Source organism: Brassica napus, chromosome A10, assembly GCF_020379485.1.
Source record: "Brassica napus cultivar Da-Ae chromosome A10, Da-Ae, whole genome shotgun sequence".
Classification (NCBI taxonomy): domain Eukaryota; kingdom Viridiplantae; phylum Streptophyta; class Magnoliopsida; order Brassicales; family Brassicaceae; genus Brassica; species Brassica napus.
Window position 1 is genome coordinate 783,684 of NC_063443.1, and position 23,071 is coordinate 806,754.

The 23,071-nt window shown below is 39.1% G+C and overlaps 6 protein-coding genes, 1 long non-coding RNA gene and 1 other non-coding gene across 8 annotated transcripts; 5 read left to right on the forward strand and 3 right to left on the reverse strand.

Moving 5' to 3' along the window:
• The first annotated feature begins 3,400 nt into the window (after nt 1-3,400).
• Nucleotides 3,401-5,938, forward strand: LOC106422954 (zinc finger BED domain-containing protein RICESLEEPER 2-like). Its single transcript, XM_013863742.1, has 3 exons — nt 3,401-5,351; nt 5,460-5,765; nt 5,862-5,938. The coding sequence occupies exons 1-3, from the start codon at nt 3,401-3,403 to the stop codon at nt 5,936-5,938; spliced, it is 2,334 nt and encodes a 777-aa protein (XP_013719196.1).
• A 1,235-nt stretch (nt 5,939-7,173) lies between these two features.
• Nucleotides 7,174-8,619, reverse strand: LOC106422946. The gene is made up of 2 exons (XR_007317307.1): nt 7,627-8,619; nt 7,174-7,493 (listed from the first exon to the last, which is right to left on the reverse strand). It is a non-coding gene; the product is annotated as an uncharacterized LOC106422946 (long non-coding RNA).
• A 50-nt stretch (nt 8,620-8,669) lies between these two features.
• Nucleotides 8,670-12,276, forward strand: LOC106423034 (importin subunit alpha-6). The gene is made up of 10 exons (XM_013863814.3): nt 8,670-9,637; nt 9,884-9,980; nt 10,069-10,157; nt 10,412-10,543; nt 10,643-10,828; nt 10,916-11,079; nt 11,155-11,233; nt 11,323-11,451; nt 11,533-11,660; nt 11,740-12,276. Exons 1-10 carry the CDS (start codon nt 9,431-9,433, stop codon nt 12,092-12,094), a joined length of 1,566 nt encoding a protein of 521 aa, XP_013719268.3. The 5' UTR covers nt 8,670-9,430; the 3' UTR covers nt 12,095-12,276.
• A 126-nt stretch (nt 12,277-12,402) lies between these two features.
• BNAA10G01350D lies at nt 12,403-13,797 on the forward strand. Its single transcript, XM_013863881.3, has 2 exons — nt 12,403-12,674; nt 13,213-13,797. Exons 1-2 carry the CDS (start codon nt 12,498-12,500, stop codon nt 13,762-13,764), a joined length of 729 nt encoding a protein of 242 aa, XP_013719335.2. The 5' UTR covers nt 12,403-12,497; the 3' UTR covers nt 13,765-13,797.
• Nucleotides 13,798-13,918: 121 nt separating this feature from the next.
• On the reverse strand, nt 13,919-17,917 carry LOC106423094 (cellulose synthase-like protein D5). The gene is made up of 3 exons (XM_013863880.3): nt 16,884-17,917; nt 15,983-16,793; nt 13,919-15,909 (listed from the first exon to the last, which is right to left on the reverse strand). The coding sequence occupies exons 1-3, from the start codon at nt 17,816-17,818 to the stop codon at nt 14,125-14,127; spliced, it is 3,531 nt and encodes a 1,176-aa protein (XP_013719334.1). The 5' UTR covers nt 17,819-17,917; the 3' UTR covers nt 13,919-14,124.
• Nucleotides 17,918-19,154: 1,237 nt separating this feature from the next.
• Nucleotides 19,155-20,466, forward strand: LOC106422925 (protein DEHYDRATION-INDUCED 19 homolog 2). Its single transcript, XM_013863708.3, has 4 exons — nt 19,155-19,422; nt 19,540-19,685; nt 19,807-19,884; nt 19,981-20,466. Exons 1-4 carry the CDS (start codon nt 19,338-19,340, stop codon nt 20,314-20,316), a joined length of 645 nt encoding a protein of 214 aa, XP_013719162.1. The 5' UTR covers nt 19,155-19,337; the 3' UTR covers nt 20,317-20,466.
• A 101-nt stretch (nt 20,467-20,567) lies between these two features.
• Nucleotides 20,568-20,640, forward strand: TRNAK-CUU. The gene has a single exon. It is a non-coding gene; the product is annotated as a tRNA-Lys (tRNA).
• A 408-nt stretch (nt 20,641-21,048) lies between these two features.
• LOC106423107 (60S ribosomal protein L19-1) lies at nt 21,049-22,635 on the reverse strand. Its single transcript, XM_048743339.1, has 5 exons — nt 22,389-22,635; nt 21,902-22,024; nt 21,511-21,824; nt 21,334-21,413; nt 21,049-21,240 (listed from the first exon to the last, which is right to left on the reverse strand). Exons 1-5 carry the CDS (start codon nt 22,498-22,500, stop codon nt 21,213-21,215), a joined length of 657 nt encoding a protein of 218 aa, XP_048599296.1. The 5' UTR covers nt 22,501-22,635; the 3' UTR covers nt 21,049-21,212.
• Nucleotides 22,636-23,071: the final 436 nt, after the last annotated feature.

Consider the following 23,071-nt stretch of genomic DNA (forward strand, 5'->3'; position numbering starts at 1 on the left):
TAGCTAAAAGTATGCTTTTAGGAGTAACAATTTGGTTAACTTAATTATTTAGAGACAAACAATATCCTAATAAAAAAACTTTGAGAGCCAATAGAAAAAATGAAATCGGATATTAATTTCCTAATTCTTCTTGGCTTTTTAGATAAATATATTTTCAAAATTAGATGTATATATTTTTGAGATAAAATCATAATGTTAGTTTATATAGACAGAACTCGTTTTTGAAATAAAATCATAATATTTATAAGGTTTATTTATAAATATTAAAATAATTTTTGTTAGTTTATATAGACAGAATTCGTTTAGCGTATGTCAACAACGAGAAAATAATTAAACGACTAAGAAAATTATTTTTTATGAAAATTAAAAAAAATATTCCTAGCAATAAAATTTATCATATACTATATATTTTTGTTTTCCAAAACTTTCTAATCTTGTGAGTAATGTGCTTTGTCGCAACCTTTTCTTCTCCTTTATTGTGACATCTATTCTACTCATTTCTACTCAATCTCTTGCACACTTCCATAATAATTTTTTGGCTCGCTTTTACTTGAAACATTTCTTGAGAGATATATATTACAAACATAATCCATGTTCATAAATACTATATAATGGAATCAAAATTTAGTAATGAGAGACTGATAAAATCAATATATGATATCTTATAATTGCCAGATACAAATACAATCTGTTTCACCTCTTGTGAGCTTCTCTTTTGTTGTGAAGGAAAAGACCTCTGATTAAAATTTGGGAGGCAAACACATAAAGTCACAAACCAAATTGATTTTGTTTCATCTTAAGAAATTACCTTGTATAACAACATACTAACTTGATCTATTCTTGAATATAAACCCTCAAAAACGTAAGCACTTTTCGTTTAATTGAGATTAGTTAAAGAAGCTTGAATTCCCAACCCACTGTTCCTTAAAAATCACGAAACTTAATACATGAAATTTCTTTGTAACTCCTAGAAAAACATAATTCTTTAGTTAGTATTTGTTTGCAGTTTTCTCCTTTAATATTCTAGAAGCACTTATCCATGGACCACACAATATTACCATCCAATTATATAAACCCAAATGTTTATCCAAGGAAGCAACTCTAATACTCTATGGATCCTTCTGATTCCATGTATCAACCTATACAAAAACTACTGTTGGTGTGATGATATCATTGTCTCTGACTCTCTGTTTCATCTGTCATATACTTCAGAGCAGTTTAGACAAACAAGCCTCATCGACTTCGAATTCCAAATTTTAAGATTCCATCTAGAATTTAATCAAAAAGAAAGATAACCAGATCAGAGTTGAACTGATAAAAGGTGAGCTGGCTTGTAAGATTCCGTAGAAAGAGAATTTTATTAAACTCTTGGTTCAGAAATAAAGATGAGAAGCAGAACCATGAACACCACTATCGAGAACAAAGTTTTTTCTTAACGTAAAACACAACCTGGCTTAGCTTCGAACCTGCTTCAGCCCTGGTCCTACAGAAGCAATTGACTGGATAGAGCCTACTTTTCACCTACTTTCCATTCGATGTACTAATTGTTTGATGAAAAGCTTTTCAGTGTTGTTTATTTCTTGTTATGTTCTTATTTTGCAAGACCTAAAACACTGTATTCATTTTCTATTTAAATAGATAACACGACCATTAAAAAATAAAGCAGCAAACAAAGATTTAGAAAACATGGTTATGAAGAATTTACTTTATCATATTCACGGCTTCGTTCCAAGTAGAGATGTCAGCCCAACCCGTGACCCGCGGGTTCGGCCCATGTAAACCCATCACGGGGCGGGCTTGGACAAGTCGTTTGATGTCCAGGAATTTGCGGGTTTAGCGGGTCTAACCCAAGCGGGTTTGCGGGTGGCCGGGTCATAACCCGTCACGGGTTAGCGGGTTCGCGGGTTGTCCGCAAATTAATGGGTCAGTTCTTCGTCTTCTCTTACTAGATGCATCAAACCGATTCCAACTTTGATCGCCTTCAACAGATTTCATGTTTGAGCTATTGCATGCAAGAGATTCGATAAGATCAGTGATTGCAAGCCTTCGATGGAGATTACGTCCGTCTCCTGCAGAGATTAGAGAGTTAGTGTTTCCTCTGCCTTATTCTTCCCTCACAAGCTTTAAATTGTCAAGCCTTCGATGGAGACTATGTCTTCTTCAACTCTCGCTCATAGCAGGTTCATCTTTCTTAGACAATAATTCCTTAAGTTTGAGTTGTTTTTCCTTGATCATTAATTTTTTTTCTTTTATTTTTCAGACTTTTTGCTCAACAAATACCACCGGATGAGCTTTATTCTGCTATTGTTGTTCTGTTACTGAATACAATATCAAGGTAATAAGTTCTGATACAAGCGATTCATATTTGGGCAATTCTTATTCAAAACACTTTGATAACCTGCGATGGTTACTCTTGCCTTAACTGTGGGTGTTTGTGGTGCAAGAGCTGCTACTCTGAATATGACACAGAGGATAGTCAGGAAGGCATTAAGAAGCTTTGAAGAGAATGTGATGGTGAGGTTTATGAGTTGAGATGTCTCATAAAGTCTAGAATTTTCTTGCATAGAGTCTGTGCATCTTCATGAGATTACAGAGTGTTGGCAATTCATTGAAAAGAAAAACTGTAGCTCCAGTTTCAGAACTTACTCGGGTACATACACTTTCTTTCTTGAAACTTTGTTCAATAGTTCAAGATTTTGATTATGGTTATGGTTGGAGCTAGTTAAACTGTTGCAAAGTGAAAGATTATCTTTGTTTTCTTCTATTGAGTTAGAGATCTTTTATTTATTTTCTTTTTTTTTTGGGTTCTGCAGCTCTTATTGACCGAGACTGGAGACGATCTGGTTGTTTTATTTAGAAAAATGAAATGGATATAGGTGATGCCCTTCTTGTCAGTGAGCTTGTTGAGCATTTCTTTAAGGTCAACCATCCATACTTCTACCTCACGTACCAGGTTACAACTTTGATTTTACTCACAGTGATGATTCTTAGTTATTGGCTTGTATAGATTTTGGTGATCATGTTAGAATAAGTTTGCTTTGGCTTGGTTCTTAGTAAGAATTTTTTCTGAATGTAAAGTTTTTGTAATAATTTATATACGATGTCTAGCTATTATAAATATGAATTCAATACTTCTAGTCTTGATTCTCTTGAAACTTGAAAGCTTCTGTAGTTCTGTCGTAACTAGAGGTTGGACTGATTAGTATTTACTAATGTCTAATGATTAATAAATTAATGAATCATTAATTCATTAATTAACTAAAAACCTAAATGTCTGCAGCCTTTTTTTTAACCTAATAGTTACGTAACCACTAACCACGTTTCCTGAAGTCTAAAAGCAAAAAACTGCCCTTGAGTTTTGACTGCAACGCGATCTCAAAGGCTGATTCAGAAGGGAGCTATGGATTCTGGGGGTTTCTCAAACTTGATGTCAATAGATTTTGAGACACAGGGAGTTCTTGACGCTGCAAACGCTGAAGCAGAACGTACCAGATATGATGGATCTCAGCCATCTCAATCTCGTAGAAGGAGAATCATTGATGTTGAAGATGAATCAGATGATGATGCCATGGAAGATGATTATGAACCGGTAAAAGAGAGGGTTTCTGCCAATGCTGATGGATATCTAAATAAGAGAAAGAAACAGCAGGTTCAGGCTGAGGGTGATAATGACAAAGGGATGTCATCTAAGGCGCAACAGAGAAAGATGCATAAGGGAAAGGGTGATCATGGTGGCAAAGGGAAACCGCAAAAGAAGAAACAAAAGACTGCTGATTCTGAAGACGAGTCAGGTGATCATGATAACGGAAAGTCACCGGCTCAGAAACAGAGGAGACAATACTCACCTGTGTGGCAAGATTTTGTAGTGGTTACTAAGAAAGATGGCTCTGAAAAAGCACAATGCAAGCACTGCAAAATTGAATACGCACATGACTCTCACAACAATGAGACTAATGTTATGAGACGACATCTACTGAAGTGTAATCTTAAGGCTACGACTGGTGATGTTCGTCAGATGGTGCTCAATGCAGAAGCGAAACTGCAAGCAAAGAAGTATGATCACACTGTTTTTCGTCAGATGGTAGCAAAGTGTATCATTCTGCATGATTTACCATTTTCATACGTTGAATATGAGAGGGTCAGATCTGTTTGGACATACTTGAATGCAGATGTAAAGTTTATCAGTCGCAACACAGCTGCAAAAGATGTTTACAAGTTCTATCAGAGTGAGACAGATATTCTGAAAAAAGAATTGGCTACTCTTCCTGGAAGGATTAGCTTTACTTCTGATCTGTGGACGGCAATCACACATGAAGGTTATATGTGTTTGACAGCACACTACGTAGACAGAGACTGGAAATTGAAGAACAAGATTCTTTCGTTTTGTGCTCTACCGCCTCCACATACAGGTTTTCAGCTAGCTATGAAGATTCTTAACGAACTGGAAGAATGGGGTATTGATAAAAAAGTGTTTTCAGTCACACTTGACAATGCTACAAACAATGATTCTATGCAAGATATCTTGAAATCTCAGCTTGTGCTGCAAAATGATTTGGTCTGTGATGGAGAATTCTTTCATGTTAGATGTTCTGCGCATATCCTCAACCTTATTGTTCAAGATGGACTCAAAGTAATCGGCAATTCCTTGCATAAGATCAGAGAGAGTATCAAGTTTGTCAAAGCATCTGAATCTCGTGAGCTGCTCTTTGCTAAATGTGTTGAATCTGTACGTAATAAAGAGAAGGCTGGGTTGCTTTTGGATGTTACCACAAGATGGAATTCAACATATAAAATGATTGATATGGCCCTGAAGTATCAAGCAGCGTTTGGTCATCTCAAACTTATTGAGAGGAGTTACAAGTTTCACCCAAGCGAGGATGAGTGGAGAAGATTGAAGGAGATGTGTGATTTCCTGAAGCCCTTTGATGAGATTACTCGCCTCATGTCAGGATCGACATATCCTACTTCCAACTTGTATTTCATGCAAGTGTGGAGAATTCAAAACTGGCTGACACAGAATGAAACAAGTAGAGATGATGTTGTCCGAAGAATGGTTATACCGATGAAGGAGAAGTTTCAAAAATATTGGGAAGAAGTCAGCGACATCTTTGCTATGGCTACAGTTTTAGATCCACGTCTGAAACTAAAACTTGCAGAGTTTTGTTTTGGTAAAGTTGACAAGAACTCTCTGGAAAGAAAGATGAAACATTTGCGTGAAAAACTGCAGACCTTGCTTAGCGCCTATGAGAAGAAGGAAACATCGAATTCTCCTTCTGCAGAAACACATGAAGCTGGTCCAGACCAAGTTGCAGGGGATGAAGAAAGTGGAAATTTCAGCAATTATGATGTGAGTTTGCTTTTGACTCCTATTTTTTTAACTCTCTCTTAAATAGTGATTTAAACAACACCTTAAGAACATATAATACTTGATTTTCAGGACTTCTTTTCATTCTGCTAAGCAAATGTTGTTGTTAGTGGAAAATCACCACTGGAGATATACCTCGAAGAACCACCTATAGACGGAAAGGTGTTTGCGAGTTTGGATATCCTGGACTATTGGAAAGATAACTCGAAACGTTTTGGTGCATTGGCTTTAGTGGCGCGTGACCTTCTTAGCATACCTATCACAACCGTAGCTTCTGAATCGTCTTTCAGCATTGGGTCCCGAGTTTTGAACAAATACAGAAGTCGTCTGCTACCAAAACATGTTCAAGCACTGATATGTAGTCGAAATTGGTTAAAGGGATTTGAAGCTTACGAAAATGGTAATATTTTTTTTATTATAACAGCTAATTATGTCTACTATAATGCTTCTTGGTCTTCATTATAGTTAGCTAACTCATTTTGGTTCAAATATGTAGAGGAAGATGAAGAATATGTTGATGATGAGACATTACCATCCTTTGAATCCATTATCGATGAAGAAGATGACGCTTGAGGAGAATCGTTTTATTAGTGTTTCAGTTTAGCTTGTTGGTTTTCATATTTCCATTTAAAATTTTAAGTTTGTTCACTGGAATTTATTTGGTGTTGCTTTTGAACTACTACAGTTTGTTGCTTTCATGTTCTTTACGTTGATTTATTGGATTTATGTTTAGAGAACTAACATGTTTTTTAACCTGCAAATCAAATGTTATAAGGAGAATAAACAGGTGCGCTTCTTTCTTACGAGTTGACAAAATTTAGACTTTGTCTTCTGAAATAAGCATGTGCGTTAGGTGGACTGAGTCCACGTGAGAATATGTGTAGTTTTTTTCTGAGTTTGAATTTTTCCTACCTCACGTAGGAAACACAAAAGCACAATTATAAATTAACCAAGATAGATATGAGCAAAGGTCAAAACAGAGACCCTATTAGTATTAGTATTATTAGACATTGAACAAAGGTCATAACACGTTTTCTTTTGTAGGTAACCCGCGGGTCGACCCGCAAAAAAAGTAAACTAAGCTGGACGGGCTTGGACAAGACATTTCTGGCCGCAACCCGCCACGGGCCAACCCGCACGGGCTGATGAACTGACTGAACCGCTGCGGGTCTGTCCATATGGACGCGGGTCAACCCGTTTGACAACTCTAGTTCCAAGTACCTAAAAGCTAAAGCGTTGCCATATAAATCACAAATTAATGTGAAGAAGAGAAGAAGAGTGTCGGTCAATTTTTTTGAGATTAGCTAATGTGAAACAGAGAAGAAGAGTCTCTACGACTTTGAGAAGGGAAAGAGATAATTTCTTGAGATTAACTAAGCTGATGTGTGAAATTAAAATGTTTTGATTGGTAGTACAACTTTTTTCATTTATTGACATGTCAACTCCATAATAATTTAAAAGTCTGATGTGTCATGCTTTGTAGAGAACCTTTTGCTATTATTGTGTTGATTACAAAGATTTGATGAGGAGAAAAACAAAGAAAGTCCTTATGATGTTTTCCTTTTAGGTTACAAATATATAATTTACAAGATCTAGTGATATAGGCTTGAGACTGTGCTGGTTAGTCCCTATTAGAGCATGATTATCCCTAGCACCTGTAATGGAGCTCTTAATTATTTTTTAGTAATAAATGTGTCTTAACTTTACTTAAGAGATCTCCAAATTTTTGCCCTCCAATACAAGTATCTTATTTAGGGATTCTTAAAAAAACATGTTCTATTTTTGTTAGCTACAAACTACACAATTAACATCAACAAAAGTCACTACAACTAATCAAAACCTGAGGAATCATACAAACTAAGCAAAATTTATAACCAGTTTGCAATGAAACTCAACCCATGAACATTTCAACAAGAAAAAACAAAGAACACAGTTCTAATCCATCCTTGTCCTAAAAAACTGGAGATTCTTGTACATAGAATCGATCAGAGCCGAAAAGAGGAGCTGGACGTCAGCCAACCCCATAAACCCTAGAAGATGGAGAAGGAGAGAGTTACCTGCCAAACGCAACGGAGACGGGTTTTGGCATCACCATAGGCTGTAACTTAACCCTCCCACCACGTTTGTTCTGCACACCACAAAACCAAAAACAAAACAGAGTCAGTCCATCAACATCTCAGCGTGGTCTCGTTCCTCCACACCATTTCTTTAAGCTATTCTAGACACTGCTTTACACAACTAGTAACTGAACAATCACACACATGTCTCATCATTTAACAAGCTCCATCCCTTATAATGATCAAATTCTCTCGTCTTGGCATGCATCAGTACTTCAACATCCTGCAAAGATAAACAAAGCTTCACATCACCATTTTATTTTCTTGTAGAGACCGAGCAAAATAGAACTAAAACTGAGATCATAAAAGAACAAAACCTTGCAAAAGAACTAATACATCAAGATGAAACATCAAAGTTCTCTCCTTTATATTCTCACAACCTGTGTTTAAAATGGCGCATGGCGCACCAAGGCGAGACGTGCCGAGCCTTGCGCCTCGCGCCATGGCGCAATATGGCGCTCGCCTTGAAGAAAATTTTAGTTACGTCATTTTAGTTACGTCTTGTTTTGTTTTGTATTGGAGAAGAAACTTAGAGAACACTTATGCAATGATTGATATACTAAATTTAAATAAGATGCAAGCTTTATTATACTAGAGAGTTCTAACCTTAAGCAAAAAACCTTGAGATCTAGATCTATGTTTTACGTAACTTCTCTTTTATAAAGCTAGGGTTTGGCGTTTAAGTTTCCCCGGTTAAGTTTTTTTAAAGTCTAAGGTTTAATTTTTTTTTTTTTTGAGCAAAAAAGTCTAAGGTTTAATTATTAATTAAGGCTTATATGGTTTAGATACGGTTTACATTAATCTCGCCTTACGCTCGCCTTTGCCATGCTCGCCTTCTCGACAAGGCACCCATGGCGCGCGCCTTAGGGAACCCACCCTCGCCTAGGTGGTACATGGCGACAGAGCCATCGCCTGAGTGCGCCTTGCGCCATGGCGCAAAAGGCGAGCGCCATTTTAAACACAGCTCACAACGTTTCAAGGTTCAAACAAGTTAAAGCTTTAACATTCAATAAGATCAGCAGAAAAAGTCAGATGCTCATATGCTAAGTAAAATCAAAGATCAATTCAACACAGAAGAGAAACTATGACTCCACATAAACACCATACATATCTCTCTACGTTCCAATCAAACAAGTAAAAGTAACAAAATCAGCATACATGATAAACCAATCATCGCGTTGATGTACCTGGTCGCCAACTATATGAGAATCTGGAAACTATTATCAATCTGAATCAAAAGAATTAGACTTGGAAGCAGAAGCAGAATTAAAAGAGAGGGAGGAGCACGGAGGAGCCAGTGATTCGGTGATTGATGCAGTCGAACAGGATCGATCTCCGGTTGGCGAAGATGGATAGATTTCCGTCGGGAAGAAGATGAAGAAACGGATACAGAGTTCGTCTAGAGAGAGAGAGAGAGAAAGGAACGCAGAGTGCTGAGAGAGAGACACGTGTCCAATAGCACCGCTTCTTCATGGACTTAATTAAGCATCGACTCTTCTTTATTTATGGGATTTTTTTAAAAAAAAAATCTAAAAAATATTAAGCACTTCTCTAAGTACTCCCGTTAATGGTGCTCTTAAAAGCTTGTTCATTATCATAAAGTCAAAAAGACCAGCTCATAATAACAAACAATAAATAAATAAACATGGCGTTAAAAAATTAAAAACTTGTAACAATAATATCGTGATTAATACTAAAAGCATGATTAAAAGTTAAGAGACAGTTTTTAAGAACTCTCAATTAATTATTAATTGCTCTAAAGCTGAGGCCCAATTTCGTACTTACAATGAACCAAAGCCGCCTCCTCAACACATGACGTCACGTTGCACAAATAGTATTTATACTTAGCTTCGACTCCAAATCCAAAACCCTTGCTAATTCTCTTCGTCTTACTTCTCTTTCGCTCTAAATTTTGAGAATCAAAATCTCCATTGATCAGCGAGCAAGCATGTCTCTTAAACCTAGCGCGAGGACGGAGGTTCGAAGGAATATGTACAAGGTATCTGTGGATGCCGATGAAGGTCGAAGGAGGAGGGAGGGTGACATGGTGGAGATCCGGAAGAACAAGAGAGAGGAGAACTTGCAGAAGAAGCGACGTGAAGGCCTAACTGCTCCCATTGCGCAGCAGGGGCACGATTTATACTCCTACGAGAGAGTATGTGCTTCTTCGTCTTCTTTATTTATCTTTCTTCTTTCATGATTTGGCTCTGATTTAGATGATAGTAACGTTAAAGACCGTTTTAATTGTTTGTATTCAATCTAGCTCATATTTACATGTTGTTTATGTATATTGGAATTACTAGGCATTGTGTATATGGAACCCTAATTGAATCTGAATCAATTTGTTATAATTCGTTATAATATGCATATTAGATCTAATCATTCGACGTTTTTAATGCAGTTGGAAAAGATAACACAGTTGGCTGCTGGAGCTACTTCAGAGGATAGAAGTTTGCAACTGGAGGCAACTATTGGCATCCGAAAATTACTCTCAGTTGGTTTGTGATTTGAATGATGATGATATATACCAAATCTCTTTCTTATATTATTATTTAGTTTTGCTTATATAAGTGGTTGATTTTGTAGAGCGTAATCCACCCATCAACGAAGTTATTCAATCTGGTGTTGTTCCTCGCCTTGTCCAATTTCTTTCTGTCGACTTCTTCGAACTTCAGGTTAGAAGCATGCGTCTTTTTATATTCACGTGTAGCATTGTAAAAGGTCCGGGGACATTCCAATGAAACATTGACATTGACCCCTAAATTTTTTATGAGTTTTTACATAGATAAAAACCTCTATATATTAGATTTAAAATTTTATAAAATTCTTTAAATAATGTTCGTAGCATCTGAAATAGTAATATCTCAAATCCGGCTATGAGTTTTGTGTTTCCATTTATATGCTAATCTGTGTTTTTTTACTACAATAGTTTGAGGCAGCTTGGGCGCTCACGAATATTGCTTCAGGGACATCAGACAACACCAAGGTCATTATTGATAGTGGCGCTATCCCCGATTTCGTCAGACTTTTCGCTTCAAAAAGCGACGAAGTCCGAGAACAGGTATGTTTATCAAAAGCTTTAGGATTCACTATCGATTATTTTATTTTGCTTGGTCAGTGACATTTTAGTTTTATCTATGTCTTAATCTCCTGATTACAGTCTGTCTGGGCAGTGGGAAACGTCGCTGGTGACTCACCAAAATGCCGTGATTTTGTCCTAAGCTGCGAGGCCATGATGCCTCTTTTGGCTCAGTTCAACGAGCACACAAAGCCCTCCATGCTGAGAAACGCTGCATGGACCTTATCAAACTTCTGTAGAGGGAAGCCTGCGCCTGCACTTAAGCAGGTTGTTACCTTTTTCATTTATACCCAATTTTTGGAAAATAGTTTTCAAGTCTCTTCAATAATCTGATAATGTTTTCATTGATCCCAGACAAAACCAGCTTTACCAGTTCTTGAGCGCCTTTTGCATTCAAACGACGACGAAGTTCTCACAGATGCATGCTGGACTCTCTCTTATCTCTCAGACGGTACCAACGATAGAATACAAACTGTTATCAATGCTGGTGTCATCCCTAGCCTCGTTTCACTCCTAGCGTTAGTATCTCTCTCTTTCTAACAGCAAATTTCAATGTTATTGAATTCGCCTAACTTATTGTTTTGTCTACTTAGTCATCATTTGCCATCAGTTCTGATTCCAGCCATCCGTGCAATTGGTAATATTGTAACCGGAGATGATATGATGACTCAGGTGCCAGTATTACCCATTAACTACAACCACCTTGTATATGTATAAATATAATAAAAACGTCTCGTGACACTTAATCATCTATGTAACAGGAGGTTCTTAACCATCAAGCGCTTCCTCATCTCTTGTCCATTTTGACACGTACATACAAGAGGAGCATCAAAAAGGAAGCTTGCTGGGCTATCTCTAACATTACAGCTGGAAACACTAGTCAGATACAAGTGAGTATATACATTTACAAATTCAACAATTAGGTTTCTGACTCTTTTCTTCATGATGTTTTAACAAATATTGCTGTGCAGCAAGTGATTGAAGCCGGCATTATTCAGCCTCTTATTTACATGCTTCATACCGCGGAATTCGAAATTAAAAGAGAAGCTGTTTGGGCAGTCAGTAATTTAACTTCTGGTGGCAATCATGACCAAATCAAGTAAGAAGAGTAGTCTTTTTTTTCTTTCCTACCGTCTTCTCAGTTCTTTTCAACTGAGGTACTAATTGGTTCTTTGAAGGTTTCTTGTGGACCAAGGATGCATTAAACCGCTCTGTGATCTCCTCACATGTCCCGATCCGTTGACCGTCACAGTGATCTTAGAAGCTCTAGAGAACATTCTTAAAGTAGGTGAAGCCGAGATGAATCAAGGCAACACCGGAGGCTTTAACATTTACGTGCAGATGATTGACGACGCTGAAGGTTTGGAGAAGATTGAGAATCTTCAGAGACACAACAATAATGAAATTTACGAGAAAGCTGTTCAAATCCTCTCTTCCTATTGGACCGATGAAGACGGCAATGAACATGACAACGGTTTCGCATTTGGAAACCAAAGTGGCAATGCTTCTACAGGTGGATTCAACTTTGGTTGAAGGTCTAATCATATATTGCCTTGTTCGTCAAGCAACCTGTTTTTTTCTTTATGTTTAAGCTTGGCAGAAAATTTTGATAGAAGGTTGTTTTTGTAAATTTTAATAGTTCAACATTGATTTTGCTTTTGTTTAGTAATTTGAGGTTTTTTGTGCAAATTCAAAATTATTTATGCTTCAGACAAATCTAGTGACACCGAGCAGCTTCTAAGCTTTTCTAGTCATGCGCCACGTCATTACCAACGATGACAATTCGTCGACACGTGGGTCCTTTCACTTCTCAAAAGCTCTCTCCTTTGTCATCTAAATATATCAGAGAAAGAAACCAAAGTAGAAACTAAACTTACAAAGAATCACTAATACTACTACTTCTAAGCGAGAACACACTGAAAACATTGTGAAGAAGATGATGATGATGCAGTCCCGATTATTAGCGTTTGCTTCAGCGGCGCGTTCCCGCGTCCGACCAGTCGTTCAAAGGAGTTTAGCGTTTGGATCATCAACGTCCGGCCGAACTGCTGACCCGGAGCTTCATTCCGGAAACGATGGGGGTGATCCAGCTGTTTATCCAAAAGACCCTGAAGTACAAATATTATTTTAATCTTTAGCTTCTTTTTTTTTTGAAACACAGCATTCATAAATCAGGACAAGACTACGTCATATTCCCGCATTTAATCTTTAGCTTCTAATTATTGAAAGTTCATCTTAACCAAACTAAAGTGATATAAGTATTTACTTAAATCACTAAATTTAATTTAATTTCCTTACCAAATTTTTTTTTTTTTGTGTGGTTTGTATGAAGCTAACAAATGGACTCTTTTAAATATTGTTTTGTGACTGATTATGCTTCAGGGTATGGATGTTTTTTTTTTAATGTTTAGCCCTGAAGTACAAATGTTTTTTAAATCTTTAGCTTCTAATTATTGAAAGTTCATCTTAACCAAACTAAATTTGTATATTAGTATTTACTTTTTTTTAACTGATATTAGTATTTACTTTTAATCACTAAATTTAATTTAATTTCCTTATCAAATTTTTTTTTTTTTTTGTTGTTGTTTGTATGAAATGAAGCTAACAAATGGACTCTTTTAAATATTGTTTTGTGATTGATTATGCTTCAGGGAATGGATGACGTGGCGAACCCTAAGACGGCGGCAGAAGAAATCGTCGATGAACAACCACGGTCAAGTTTAGAAGAGCAACCGCTTAACCCGCCAAAATCTCCACGCGCCACCGCACACAAGCTAGAGAGCACTCCAGTGGGTCGTCCTTCCGAGCCTAACTTCCAACAGAAGCGGAGAAGAAGCACCGAGGCCTCTCCACCTTCACTTGATTCTGCGAGCTGCGTCAGCTTAGACGAAGGAGAAGAGGAGGAGCGAAGGCGGAGACAAAACGAAACAGAGAGCGACAAAGAGTATTACGCACACCACAAAGCGTCTCCATTGTCCGAGATCGAGTTCGCAGATACTCGGAAGCCAATCACTCAAGCTACCGACGGAACCGCGTATGCGGCGGGGAAAGATGTGATCGGATGGTTACCGGAGCAGCTTGACACGGCGGAGGAGGCTTTACAGAGAGCTACAATGATATTCAAACGTAACGCAGAACGCGGGGATCCTGAAACGTTTCCTCATTCTAGAATCTTGAGAGAAATGAGAGGCGAATGGTTCTAAACTAAATAAATAATAATAAATGTTTTGTCTGAATAAACTTGTCATGTTTCTCTGAATCTTTTCTTACAACAAACATAGAGGTGGTCTTAAACCAAATGATTATTACAAACATGAACTTCTTAAGAAACCAGATTCATAAAATCTGATTACTGAATTACTTTAAAAACTGTATTTTATAAAATCTGATTACAAACATGAAATGAGGCAGAGAGAGAAGAATTCTCATGCCTTAAGGGAACTGAAACATAGAGGTCTTAAGCAAAAGCTGATTACAAACATGAATTACTTAGAGAAACTGTATCAATAAAATCTGATTACAAACATGAATATGAAGCAGAGAAAGAAGAATTCTCAAGCCTTTTAAGGGAACTGAAACTGAGAAAAGTCCTGTCTCCCAGCAGGAGGGTTGATATAAACCCAAAGCATCGAGACAATGATCGAGAGCAGACCAGACCACACAAACACAATCGTAGGCACTCTCCCTCTCCTTCCCATCAACCCTTTAGCAAACGGATAGAGATGACACAGCACCCAAAAGCTGAAGAACACTCCACCCACAAGCTTACTCCACTGCGGAAACGGACTGTACAGAGTCCTCGCTACCCCAACCGCAATAGCAATCATGTTCACCATCATGATCGTCAACGGAGGAACCATCAGAAAGCTCCATTTCACAAGGTACAGATCCGCAAACTCGTCGTCTCCGTCTTCAGGCGTAGATGACTTGGAAGTCAAGGTGAAGGAGATATCAACACCAGCAATAACCTTGAGAAGACCTTGGAGAACGGCTGCAGGGTGCGCGCTTGTCCCACCAATCACCCAAAACTGCTCGTTCCTCCACCACTCGTGGAGAGTAACGCCTGACCACTTGATCTCGAGGAGTGACAACATGCAGAGAGTGAGTGTTATGGAGAGCAGGAAGATGAGGAACGTTATGTCGAGGGACTGGACTATGAACTGCCCCGAGAAGAGTGATACCGCGGGGAGAATGCAGTAGACGATGAGGAAGAGAGACGTGAACGGATACATCCCCACGTTGAAGTAAGCTACTCTCTGCAAGAACTTCATCCTTCTTGTGGCGAAAACAGCGTTGTTCCTTGAGAAGAAGATCTCTACTGACCCTGTTGCCCATCTCAGAACCTGGTGAAGCCTATCCGTTAGATTGATCGGAGCTGTTCCTCTGAAGGCGTCTCGTTTCGTCACGCAGTAGATAGATCTCCATCCTCTGTTGTGCATACGATACCCCGTGACCACATCTTCCGTTACAGAGCCGTAGATCCATCCAACTCTTTTGCCCCACTCTGTTTTATCCTCGTAGAAGCAAGAGATCACGCTGATGGCTTCAGCCACCGTGGCTGCGTCCAGAGGCTCACGTGGGACAGCGAGTGAGCCAGCTGGTCTACTGTTCTTGCCTTTGCCTTGCAGGTCCTGTAAGAGCCTCCCTTGGTACTCAGCAACAGGGATCGAAGCGACGAAAGAGTTTGAGTTACCGAATCTCTTTGGGAGAAGGAGAGACTCGATGTCTCCATCATCGTTCTCTTCTCCGTTGTTGTATTCTCCATTCATAGCCAATGAAATCTCATCATCTTTCTTCACCGTAGCTTTTGGTTTCCTTAGTGACAACTTCACCTTTCTTCTCCCAAGCCAGCCATGATGCTCGGTTGCTCTCGGCGGGCTAAAACCGTAAAGAGCCGTTCTGCGGAAGATGCAGCCAGTTCCAACGTACATTGGACCTTGAAGTCCATCCAAAGCTCTCATACTAACATCAAAGAAGACAGTGTTGTGGTTTGCGTAACGGTCGTTTGGGTCGATACCTTCAAACCTCTGAGGGAACTGAACGTAGCAGATTCTGTCACCACCACGATCAAGCATGAAGCACATTCCTTCTCTCAAGGCCATGGAGTTGTAGATGTAGTGGTCGCAGTCGAGATTGAGGATGAACGGTCCATTAGACATGATTGCGCTGGTTCTGACTAAAGCATTCATGGCTCCTGCTTTCTTGTTGTGGTCATAACCTGGCCGCTTCTCTCGAGATACATAGACTAGCATTGGTAGCCTGATGTCAACTTCTGTTGTGTCAATTAAGTTCTCAGAATCTGCTTCAGATCCGTAAACCGGTTCTGCATTAGGAGGAGCTAACATTGCCTGCAACAACCCCATAAAAGCATAAGTATTGGAACACAATTAAATCACAAACCTAATAAAACAATGTCGTTACCTGAATGATTCCAGCATGATCTCCACGAGAGTTATCAGTTTCTCCAGAGTACCAAGTCCCTGGCCAGTGAGACCCATCAGACATCCAAGTGGCCTTCGCAACTTTAACAGTCTCTTCAGGATTGCCTCCCATCATCATCTCCATCTGTTTCTTCTTAGCCCTTAGCTCCTCATGCACATTATAAGCATCAGACCTCCTCCTAATCGCCTCAGGCAACGAGTTGATCCGCACTTTAAACTCATCATACTCCCTCTTCACTCTCCTCCTCTCCCTCACAAAATCAAGCCTCACTTTGTTCTTGAGGAAGTTACGCTTCTGGCCAAAGTAAGCCTCAGGGTTCCTCGGCTCTATATTATGCTTCCTGCAAAACGGCACCCACGTGCTAGCGAAGCTAGCCGTCTGAGCCAAGGCCTCGAACGTTAGCAAAGCTCCTCCATCGTCTGATAAGTAACAAGCGAGCTTCTCCACAGGGTAATCAACGGCTAGTATGGAGAGAATGGTGTTGGCTGTGACCAGAGGAGGCTCCTTCTCAGGATCTGCCGTCGAAACAAACACATCGATTCCGGGTAGATCAGATCTTCCTTTGGGGTTTCTGAGGTTGGGAGACTCAAAACGCTCTTTAAGAACATCTAAATCGGTTAGTCTGTTGACAGGACAGAGCTTCGGAAGCTGGTCCAAAAGCCAGGAGAAGGCGAACCAAAGCTCACAGACCGTTGAGCTACCCCACAACCACATCGCCTCTCGGTTCGGGTGGCGGATCCTCCACGTCAGGAACAAACCAAGTGCCACCAAACGCAACACAATGAGTAATCTGTTTCATCACACACAAAGAACCAAATCAGACCATACTAAATTAGAAATATTTGTTTTTTTTTGTATAATTAGAAACATTTTGTTATACCTGTAAGGACTGATAATAGCAGCAGAGACGCTGACTTTCCTAGTCAAAGGTCTCTTGCTTCTTTCCCCAAACTCAGGTGGCTGTTCATACCCACCCGACCCGATTCCATACCCGTCTTTAGGCCAAACCGCGTTTCCGTACCCATACGTTCCTTTAGTCTCGAACAACCAGCGCGTGTGATCGAAATCCCCCGTCTGGTTCTTAAATGACTTCACAACCGAAAGCCTCTTGTCAAGCTTCGAATCCGCCATCTGAGGAAGAGGTTTCGCCTCGTCTTCATCCTCCTCCTCCTCAGTGTCTTGATCATCATCGTTGATGTCTTTGTACGGCTCTTTACACCCAGGACACTTCCCGCCACCGCTCGTGATGCAATCGAAGTAACAATCTCTACAGATTCTAAAACCACACTCGCACCTCCCGTGAACGACCTTCTCATCGCAGCCTTTCAACCAACAGATCTGACCTGATTTCTTCTCTGGATCAGCTTTCTCCATCGAGCAGTCGATGACGTGGCCACGTGTCACCGATTTAAACCCCCCGGTGAATATCGTTCCCGAGAGGAAGCTCCTGTTCCGCGAGTTTGTTTCTTCTTCTTCGGCGGCGTTGCTCTCCTGCGAAGCGAAGACGGTCTGGTGATCCGGCGTCGGCGGGATGTGGACGGTGTAGCTCACGACGCAGTCGGAGTTGTTCGTCGTCTCGGCGGTTAGATCCTCCACCGACATCGAGCAGTACCTTCCCGCGCCGCTGGATCTCCGGTTCCCGCCGCTGAGGGAGCTGCGGCGAGGTCCTCTTGAGCTTAGAGGGGAGTTCTGGTTGTTGGAGACGGAGGCGCGTGGGACGGGACTCGTCAGGCCGAGGCTCCTGTCGCCGGAGCCTTTACATGGTGTCACGGTGATGGTCACCGGAGAAGAAGAGCCAGCTGGTGGTTTCACCATTGTTATGAGAGACAGAGAGAGAGAGAAAAAATCAACGGTCTAGATCTGAGGAGGAAGAAGAAGGTGGTGAAGCTAGTTGGAAGCAGAGCATTTTAGTTTCGAAATCTAGAGAGAGGGAGAGGGGATATAAAGGAGAAAGAGAGTTGCTATAAACGGTCGAGAGATCTGAACCGTTGATTTGCTTCGCGTTGCAAACTGTGAGATCGGACGCTGGTTATCTATTCTAAACGGTAAGTTTGAAAGATCCTGCGGGCCCACGGAGATTTACAAAGCAGAAAGTCAAAATATAAGTGGAATAAAAGAAACAAAAGTGTTTTATTTCTCTTTTTGTAACGGTCAAATAATTTATATTGGAGCCGAATCATAGTATATGCTTTCTCATCCCATGTGATTTCATAATTTTGAACTCATTCGTTGGATTTTGTATGGTATTATGATGCTAATCTAGTAGATAATCATTTCTTGAAATACAATGGTAGTTTTATGAGTGATAGATAACTCACACTTCTTGATAATTTATTTTATTTTAAACTCACACTTGTCTGCTTGTATATCCTAAAATAGTTTAAAATTTGGTTCCTTGAGTGCGACGAGAAAACTTCCTTTTTAAAATAGAAAACTAATTTATCTGATAAACACCAAAAGATTTGAATTCATGCCATATATTGGCTAACGTATTATGTATTTATCTTATAATGTTATAATGAACATGTTTTTTTATCAGTAAACTTCAGAAAGTCACTATAACAAATTTAAAAACTAAAAGAAGTTATTGTTATAACGATGTTAACCATTTTCTTAACCGAGACCGAATCTATAGTTAGAAAACTTTAAACCAGCTCTCGTTACATTACGCATACCAGACAACAGAATCACCAAATGGAATAAACTTGGTATAGGGAAGCTCAAATTTTATGGGAAAAAAAAACGGCAGATGCAAATAATGTAGTGACGGAAAGAATAAACCTGACATCATTACGACTATTAACACCAAATGATGCATGTCTAGTTAGTTACCTGTAAGGCTGTAACAGACTCTCATCTTTGATACTCTCACTAGTGGGCTTTTTTATATAGGTCCTTCTTAAACTAAGCCCATTTTAAACGTTATCAAACCAGGCCTCGTTTGATAATTACTTGGGGACAAAGCAATGAATATCCTTCCATTTTATAAGACCGAAGACACTAAAAGACACAAACACCCCTGATCTACCACGCGGGTTGAAAAGTCCACAAAAGGGTCGGTGTAAGGGTATTTAAATAATTTCCCAGTCCACGAACTCTTGTCAATTAAGTCTAGCTCCATTAAAAAGGAAAGGTTGGGCAATTTTTTATTTTAATAGTTTTGGCGTTTTCTTTGTACACAACTCACAAAGTCGTCAAAGCTGCTTCTAAAAGCTGACATGTGCAAGTAAACCACACGACGACGAGGTCTACTTTACCTAATCAAAAGTAGTTTTGTCCGAGAGACTATATAAAGAAGCTCGAGGCTTCTTGGGGAGATTCAGAATCGAATAAGATGGACGACGATATGTGGGCTGTTTCCTCTTCTGGCTCTTCCAGAAGCCATCGATCAGCAGCAACCACTGCTAAGTACCAATCTGGTTATTCCCCAAATCCCCTCAAATCCCTAATTTTGATTTCTAGGTCAAGATTCTATTTTTTTTTAGGGTTTAGTGTTAAGAAAGATTAAAAGACTTTAATTTTCTTGTCAATTTCAGGTTCTTATCTAGATTCGGGAGATTTTGAGGAAGATGAAGATGATGTTGAAGTGGAGTACCCGTGCCCGTTTTGCTCCGATGATTATGATTTAGTCGAACTGTGTCACCATATCGACGAAGAACATAGTCTTGAAGCTACCCATGGGGTATGTCTGTCTGATTCACATCCTATCTACAACATTCAAGTAGTGTGTGATGGAACACTTGAATTGAAGCTTTGATTGGTTATAAAGATGAATGCTTACTTGTTGTTTGTGATTTTGGTAGGTATGTCCGGTTTGTAGCAAAAGGGTGAAGATGCATATGGTGGATCATATTACCACACACCATAGAGATGTCTTGAAGATATCCTTTTTTTTTTTCAAGAATGTCTCTTTAAGCATAATTTATTACTAGTATCTATATTGATTTTATTTGAGTTCCCTTGACAGAAAATTTTACAGCGGGCAGAAGGAGACTTACGAGGATGATCCATATTCTTCATCGGATAATTATCTTCAAGATGATCTGTCTCCATCTATGAATCATCATCATACTTCTAAAACCGATCAGTTCTTGTCTTTCCTCAGCAATTCTCCATTGCCAAACCAAACCAAGCCTGCGCAGGAGGTTGATTCAAGTGTTGAAGACAAGACTTTGGTTGAGGATTCAGGAAAAGACAGGAAGCTGTCAACGCCTTTGTCGGATAGTGAACAGCTGGAGAAGGCAAAGAAGTGTGAGTTTGTACAGGGACTACTGTCATCAGCCATGTTTGACGATGGATGTGACTTCTTCTGAGAAAATAAAGATGCTCAAGGCTTTTGATGGCAAAGGAAGGTCATTGGCATTGTTGTAATTTTATTCAGTCTATTTATTGTATATGTATCTTTTATTCAGACACAAGAGTAGAGTAGTTTCATAATATAAGCCTCATTATCTTTCCAAGAATCTTTCATTGTAGAGCTCTTGTCCACGCTAATCTATTGCCTTGAAGGTATAAGTTAGAACTATATACGCTAGATAAGTAACAAGCATGAGTTAGACACCAAGCCCGTCTAGCTCAGTTGGTAGAGCGCAAGGCTCTTAACCTTGTGGTCGTGGGTTCGAGCCCCACGGTGGGCGTGTCTATTTTTTAGCATCTTCTTGATGGAACTTGAAAAACCAATTCTCTGCAGTTCAACTGTTCCAAAAGCCAAAGAAACTCAAGTTCCTGTGAAGTTGTAAACTTGCGTTAACTTATATAGCTCTCCCAAAGAAAAACCTCACAACTTTGTTAATACAGCGGTCTTTGATAAAATCCCCTTTCTGTTCAATCTGTTTGTCGTCCGCAATCAAGAACTAGTGAAAGACTTTAAAAGTTTTGCATTTTCTAATGAGAAATGCTGCTATTAAGACTCAAAGGAAACGTTCCACATAACCATTTTAAATTTAAGGTTAATAAGCTGCATATTGATGCAAATGTGTGTGAATCAGATTTAAGTGAACAGCGTAAAGCAATTTAAGAAGAAACATTCAGGAAAAAAAAGACAATAGTTTCGAAAAGTAAATAAACTGATAAGCTAAAAATCTGAAACCATAACAATTATGTTTTTCTTGGCAACAAAAGTATTTCAACAAACCAAACTTCATAACACATTCAAAAAAACTTCTTAAAGTCAAGTAAGTGAACTGGTAGCTTGATGGCTATATCCTCTTCACTTCTTAGACTTCTTCTTCGGTACCCTACACAAGCAAAGAGGACCCATAAAGGAATTAAATATACGTTTTTAAAAGAAACAAAGCTCAATTTTATATACAAGTTGAGTCCACACTTACTCTGCGGTTTGAGCAGTAGTTGTAGCAGCAGCAGCAGCAGCTGGTGGTGCAGTTACAGGCGCAACATCTCCTCCAGGACCCTACACCAAAAACATAACAGACCCAGAGGTATAAGAACACTGTAAACAAATTCAAAGAAACGTCTTTACTATGGCGGCATGAAGTTAAGTTAATTACCTTAGCAAGACGCTCTTCTCTCCTAGCATGTTTCCTCTCTCGGCTAGCCTTGTTCTTAGCCCTCTTAGCCTCAAACTGATCAGACAAAGTTTTCTCTCTTGCCTTCTCGGCCTTGGACTTGTGGATGCTCTCCATCAAGACACGCTTGTTCTTGAACACGTTACCCTTGACACGCATGTACATGTCATGGTACATGTGCTTGTCAATCTTCTTCGACTCTCTGTACTTCTTCAGGAGACGCCTGAGAACACGCATCCTACGCATCCAAAGTACCTTTGTCGGCAACCTAGCTTCACGGGTACCCTTCCTCTTACCTGGTCAAGGGCAAAAACTCTAGAATATTAAGACACAAGTCAAATAGAGTCATTAGGGGATTGAAGAGTACACATACCGTATCCAGAGTGACGACCCTTCATCTTGGCGATCTTCATACGGCGAGCCCTGGAACGAGAGTGGATCTTAGTTGGCTTCCTTATGATGAAACCATCCTTCACCAGCTTCCTGATGTTTTGTCCTAATCATTTTACAAATACTAAGCTTTAGTTAATCAGATTTAAACATTAGCAGACATATTAATAAAATAAATTTCAATACTCAAAATAATAAAACATAACTCTTTATAGATTAGTGATACATAAACCATTTCCACTATCTCAAGGCACAGCTCTAAAAAGCTTATAATTAAATAATAAAACCAAACAGCTGTAATAACAACGAGCTTTAGATTTGTAGATCATTACAAGAGAGACAGTGATTCAACATAGTCAGTGAATTACAACACTACAGAACCTAAGTAACTTATGTTTCTACTAAGACTATCATCGCATCGCAGACAAAACACATGACAAAATGTAACATAAGAGAAAAGCAAAACATACGAGAGTTGGCCATGGAGATGTCGGAGGATTCATTCGGATCGAGCCAAACCTTGCCCTTCCCGCACTTCATCACCGACGCGGCGAGCCGCTTCTGGATCTTCAGAGACACCATTTTTGCTGCGCTCCCTTACCTGGAAGATTAGTGTGGCGGAGAACGGATGAAAGAGTTTGTGTGTATTATATATCATTTCTCTAGGGTTTCTTCTCCTCTTCAGAGACAATCCTTTGGGCTTTTGTTAATAATACAGGCTTTTCTGAAAAGCCCATTATGAGCCTTATAACAATACACGCTACGTACTTGCATTGACATCTTACACGCCTCTTAGCCAGAGTTTTTAATTCATGATTTAACATTTTTTTTTTATATTTTTCGGTTAAGAAACGATTATTCTTAAATTTTTTAGTTAAATTTTTTTTAAAAAATTAAAAACCGTCTATTTGTTAAAACTAAGAATCTCAGTTAAAACTGAAGTTAATCATGGTATTTTGTTTGAAATATTCTCGATCACACGTAACTTACTCAGCATATACTAGAAGAAACGGTTTACAAAAAAATAAAAAAATCATGAAAATATTCATAAATATGCAATTATGCAAATGGTTTTATCCTTTTCTAAGGTGAACTCTTATTAAGTTATAACTTTAATCTAATATTCTAATGATAGTTTGGTTGTCTTTGAAAT

Coding starts and splice junctions, on each gene's coding strand:
- LOC106422954 (XM_013863742.1), top strand. CDS start 3,401: ATGGATTCTGGGGGTTTCTCAAACTTGATGTCAATAGATTTTGAGACA. Junction 5,352..5,459: donor TTTCAGCAATTATGATGTGA/GTTTGCTTTTGA, acceptor CATTCTGCTAAG/CAAATGTTGTTGTTAGTGGA. Junction 5,766..5,861: donor ATTTGAAGCTTACGAAAATG/GTAATATTTTTT, acceptor TCAAATATGTAG/AGGAAGATGAAGAATATGTT.
- LOC106423034 (XM_013863814.3), top strand. CDS start 9,431: ATGTCTCTTAAACCTAGCGCGAGGACGGAGGTTCGAAGGAATATGTAC. Junction 10,829..10,915: donor CTGCGCCTGCACTTAAGCAG/GTTGTTACCTTT, acceptor CATTGATCCCAG/ACAAAACCAGCTTTACCAGT. Junction 11,080..11,154: donor AGCCTCGTTTCACTCCTAGC/GTTAGTATCTCT, acceptor TTGTCTACTTAG/TCATCATTTGCCATCAGTTC.
- BNAA10G01350D (XM_013863881.3), top strand. CDS start 12,498: ATGATGATGATGCAGTCCCGATTATTAGCGTTTGCTTCAGCGGCGCGT. Junction 12,675..13,212: donor TTTATCCAAAAGACCCTGAA/GTACAAATATTA, acceptor ATTATGCTTCAG/GGAATGGATGACGTGGCGAA.
- LOC106423094 (XM_013863880.3), bottom strand. CDS start 17,818: ATGGTGAAACCACCAGCTGGCTCTTCTTCTCCGGTGACCATCACCGTG. Junction 16,794..16,883: donor GCTATTATCAGTCCTTACAG/GTATAACAAAAT, acceptor GTGATGAAACAG/ATTACTCATTGTGTTGCGTT. Junction 15,910..15,982: donor ATCATGCTGGAATCATTCAG/GTAACGACATTG, acceptor GGGTTGTTGCAG/GCAATGTTAGCTCCTCCTAA.
- LOC106422925 (XM_013863708.3), top strand. CDS start 19,338: ATGGACGACGATATGTGGGCTGTTTCCTCTTCTGGCTCTTCCAGAAGC. Junction 19,686..19,806: donor GTCTTGAAGCTACCCATGGG/GTATGTCTGTCT, acceptor TGATTTTGGTAG/GTATGTCCGGTTTGTAGCAA. Junction 19,885..19,980: donor ACCATAGAGATGTCTTGAAG/ATATCCTTTTTT, acceptor AGAAAATTTTAC/AGCGGGCAGAAGGAGACTTA.
- LOC106423107 (XM_048743339.1), bottom strand. CDS start 22,500: ATGGTGTCTCTGAAGATCCAGAAGCGGCTCGCCGCGTCGGTGATGAAG. Junction 22,025..22,388: donor CATCTCCATGGCCAACTCTC/GTATGTTTTGCT, acceptor TAAAATGATTAG/GACAAAACATCAGGAAGCTG. Junction 21,825..21,901: donor GGGTCGTCACTCTGGATACG/GTATGTGTACTC, acceptor GCCCTTGACCAG/GTAAGAGGAAGGGTACCCGT.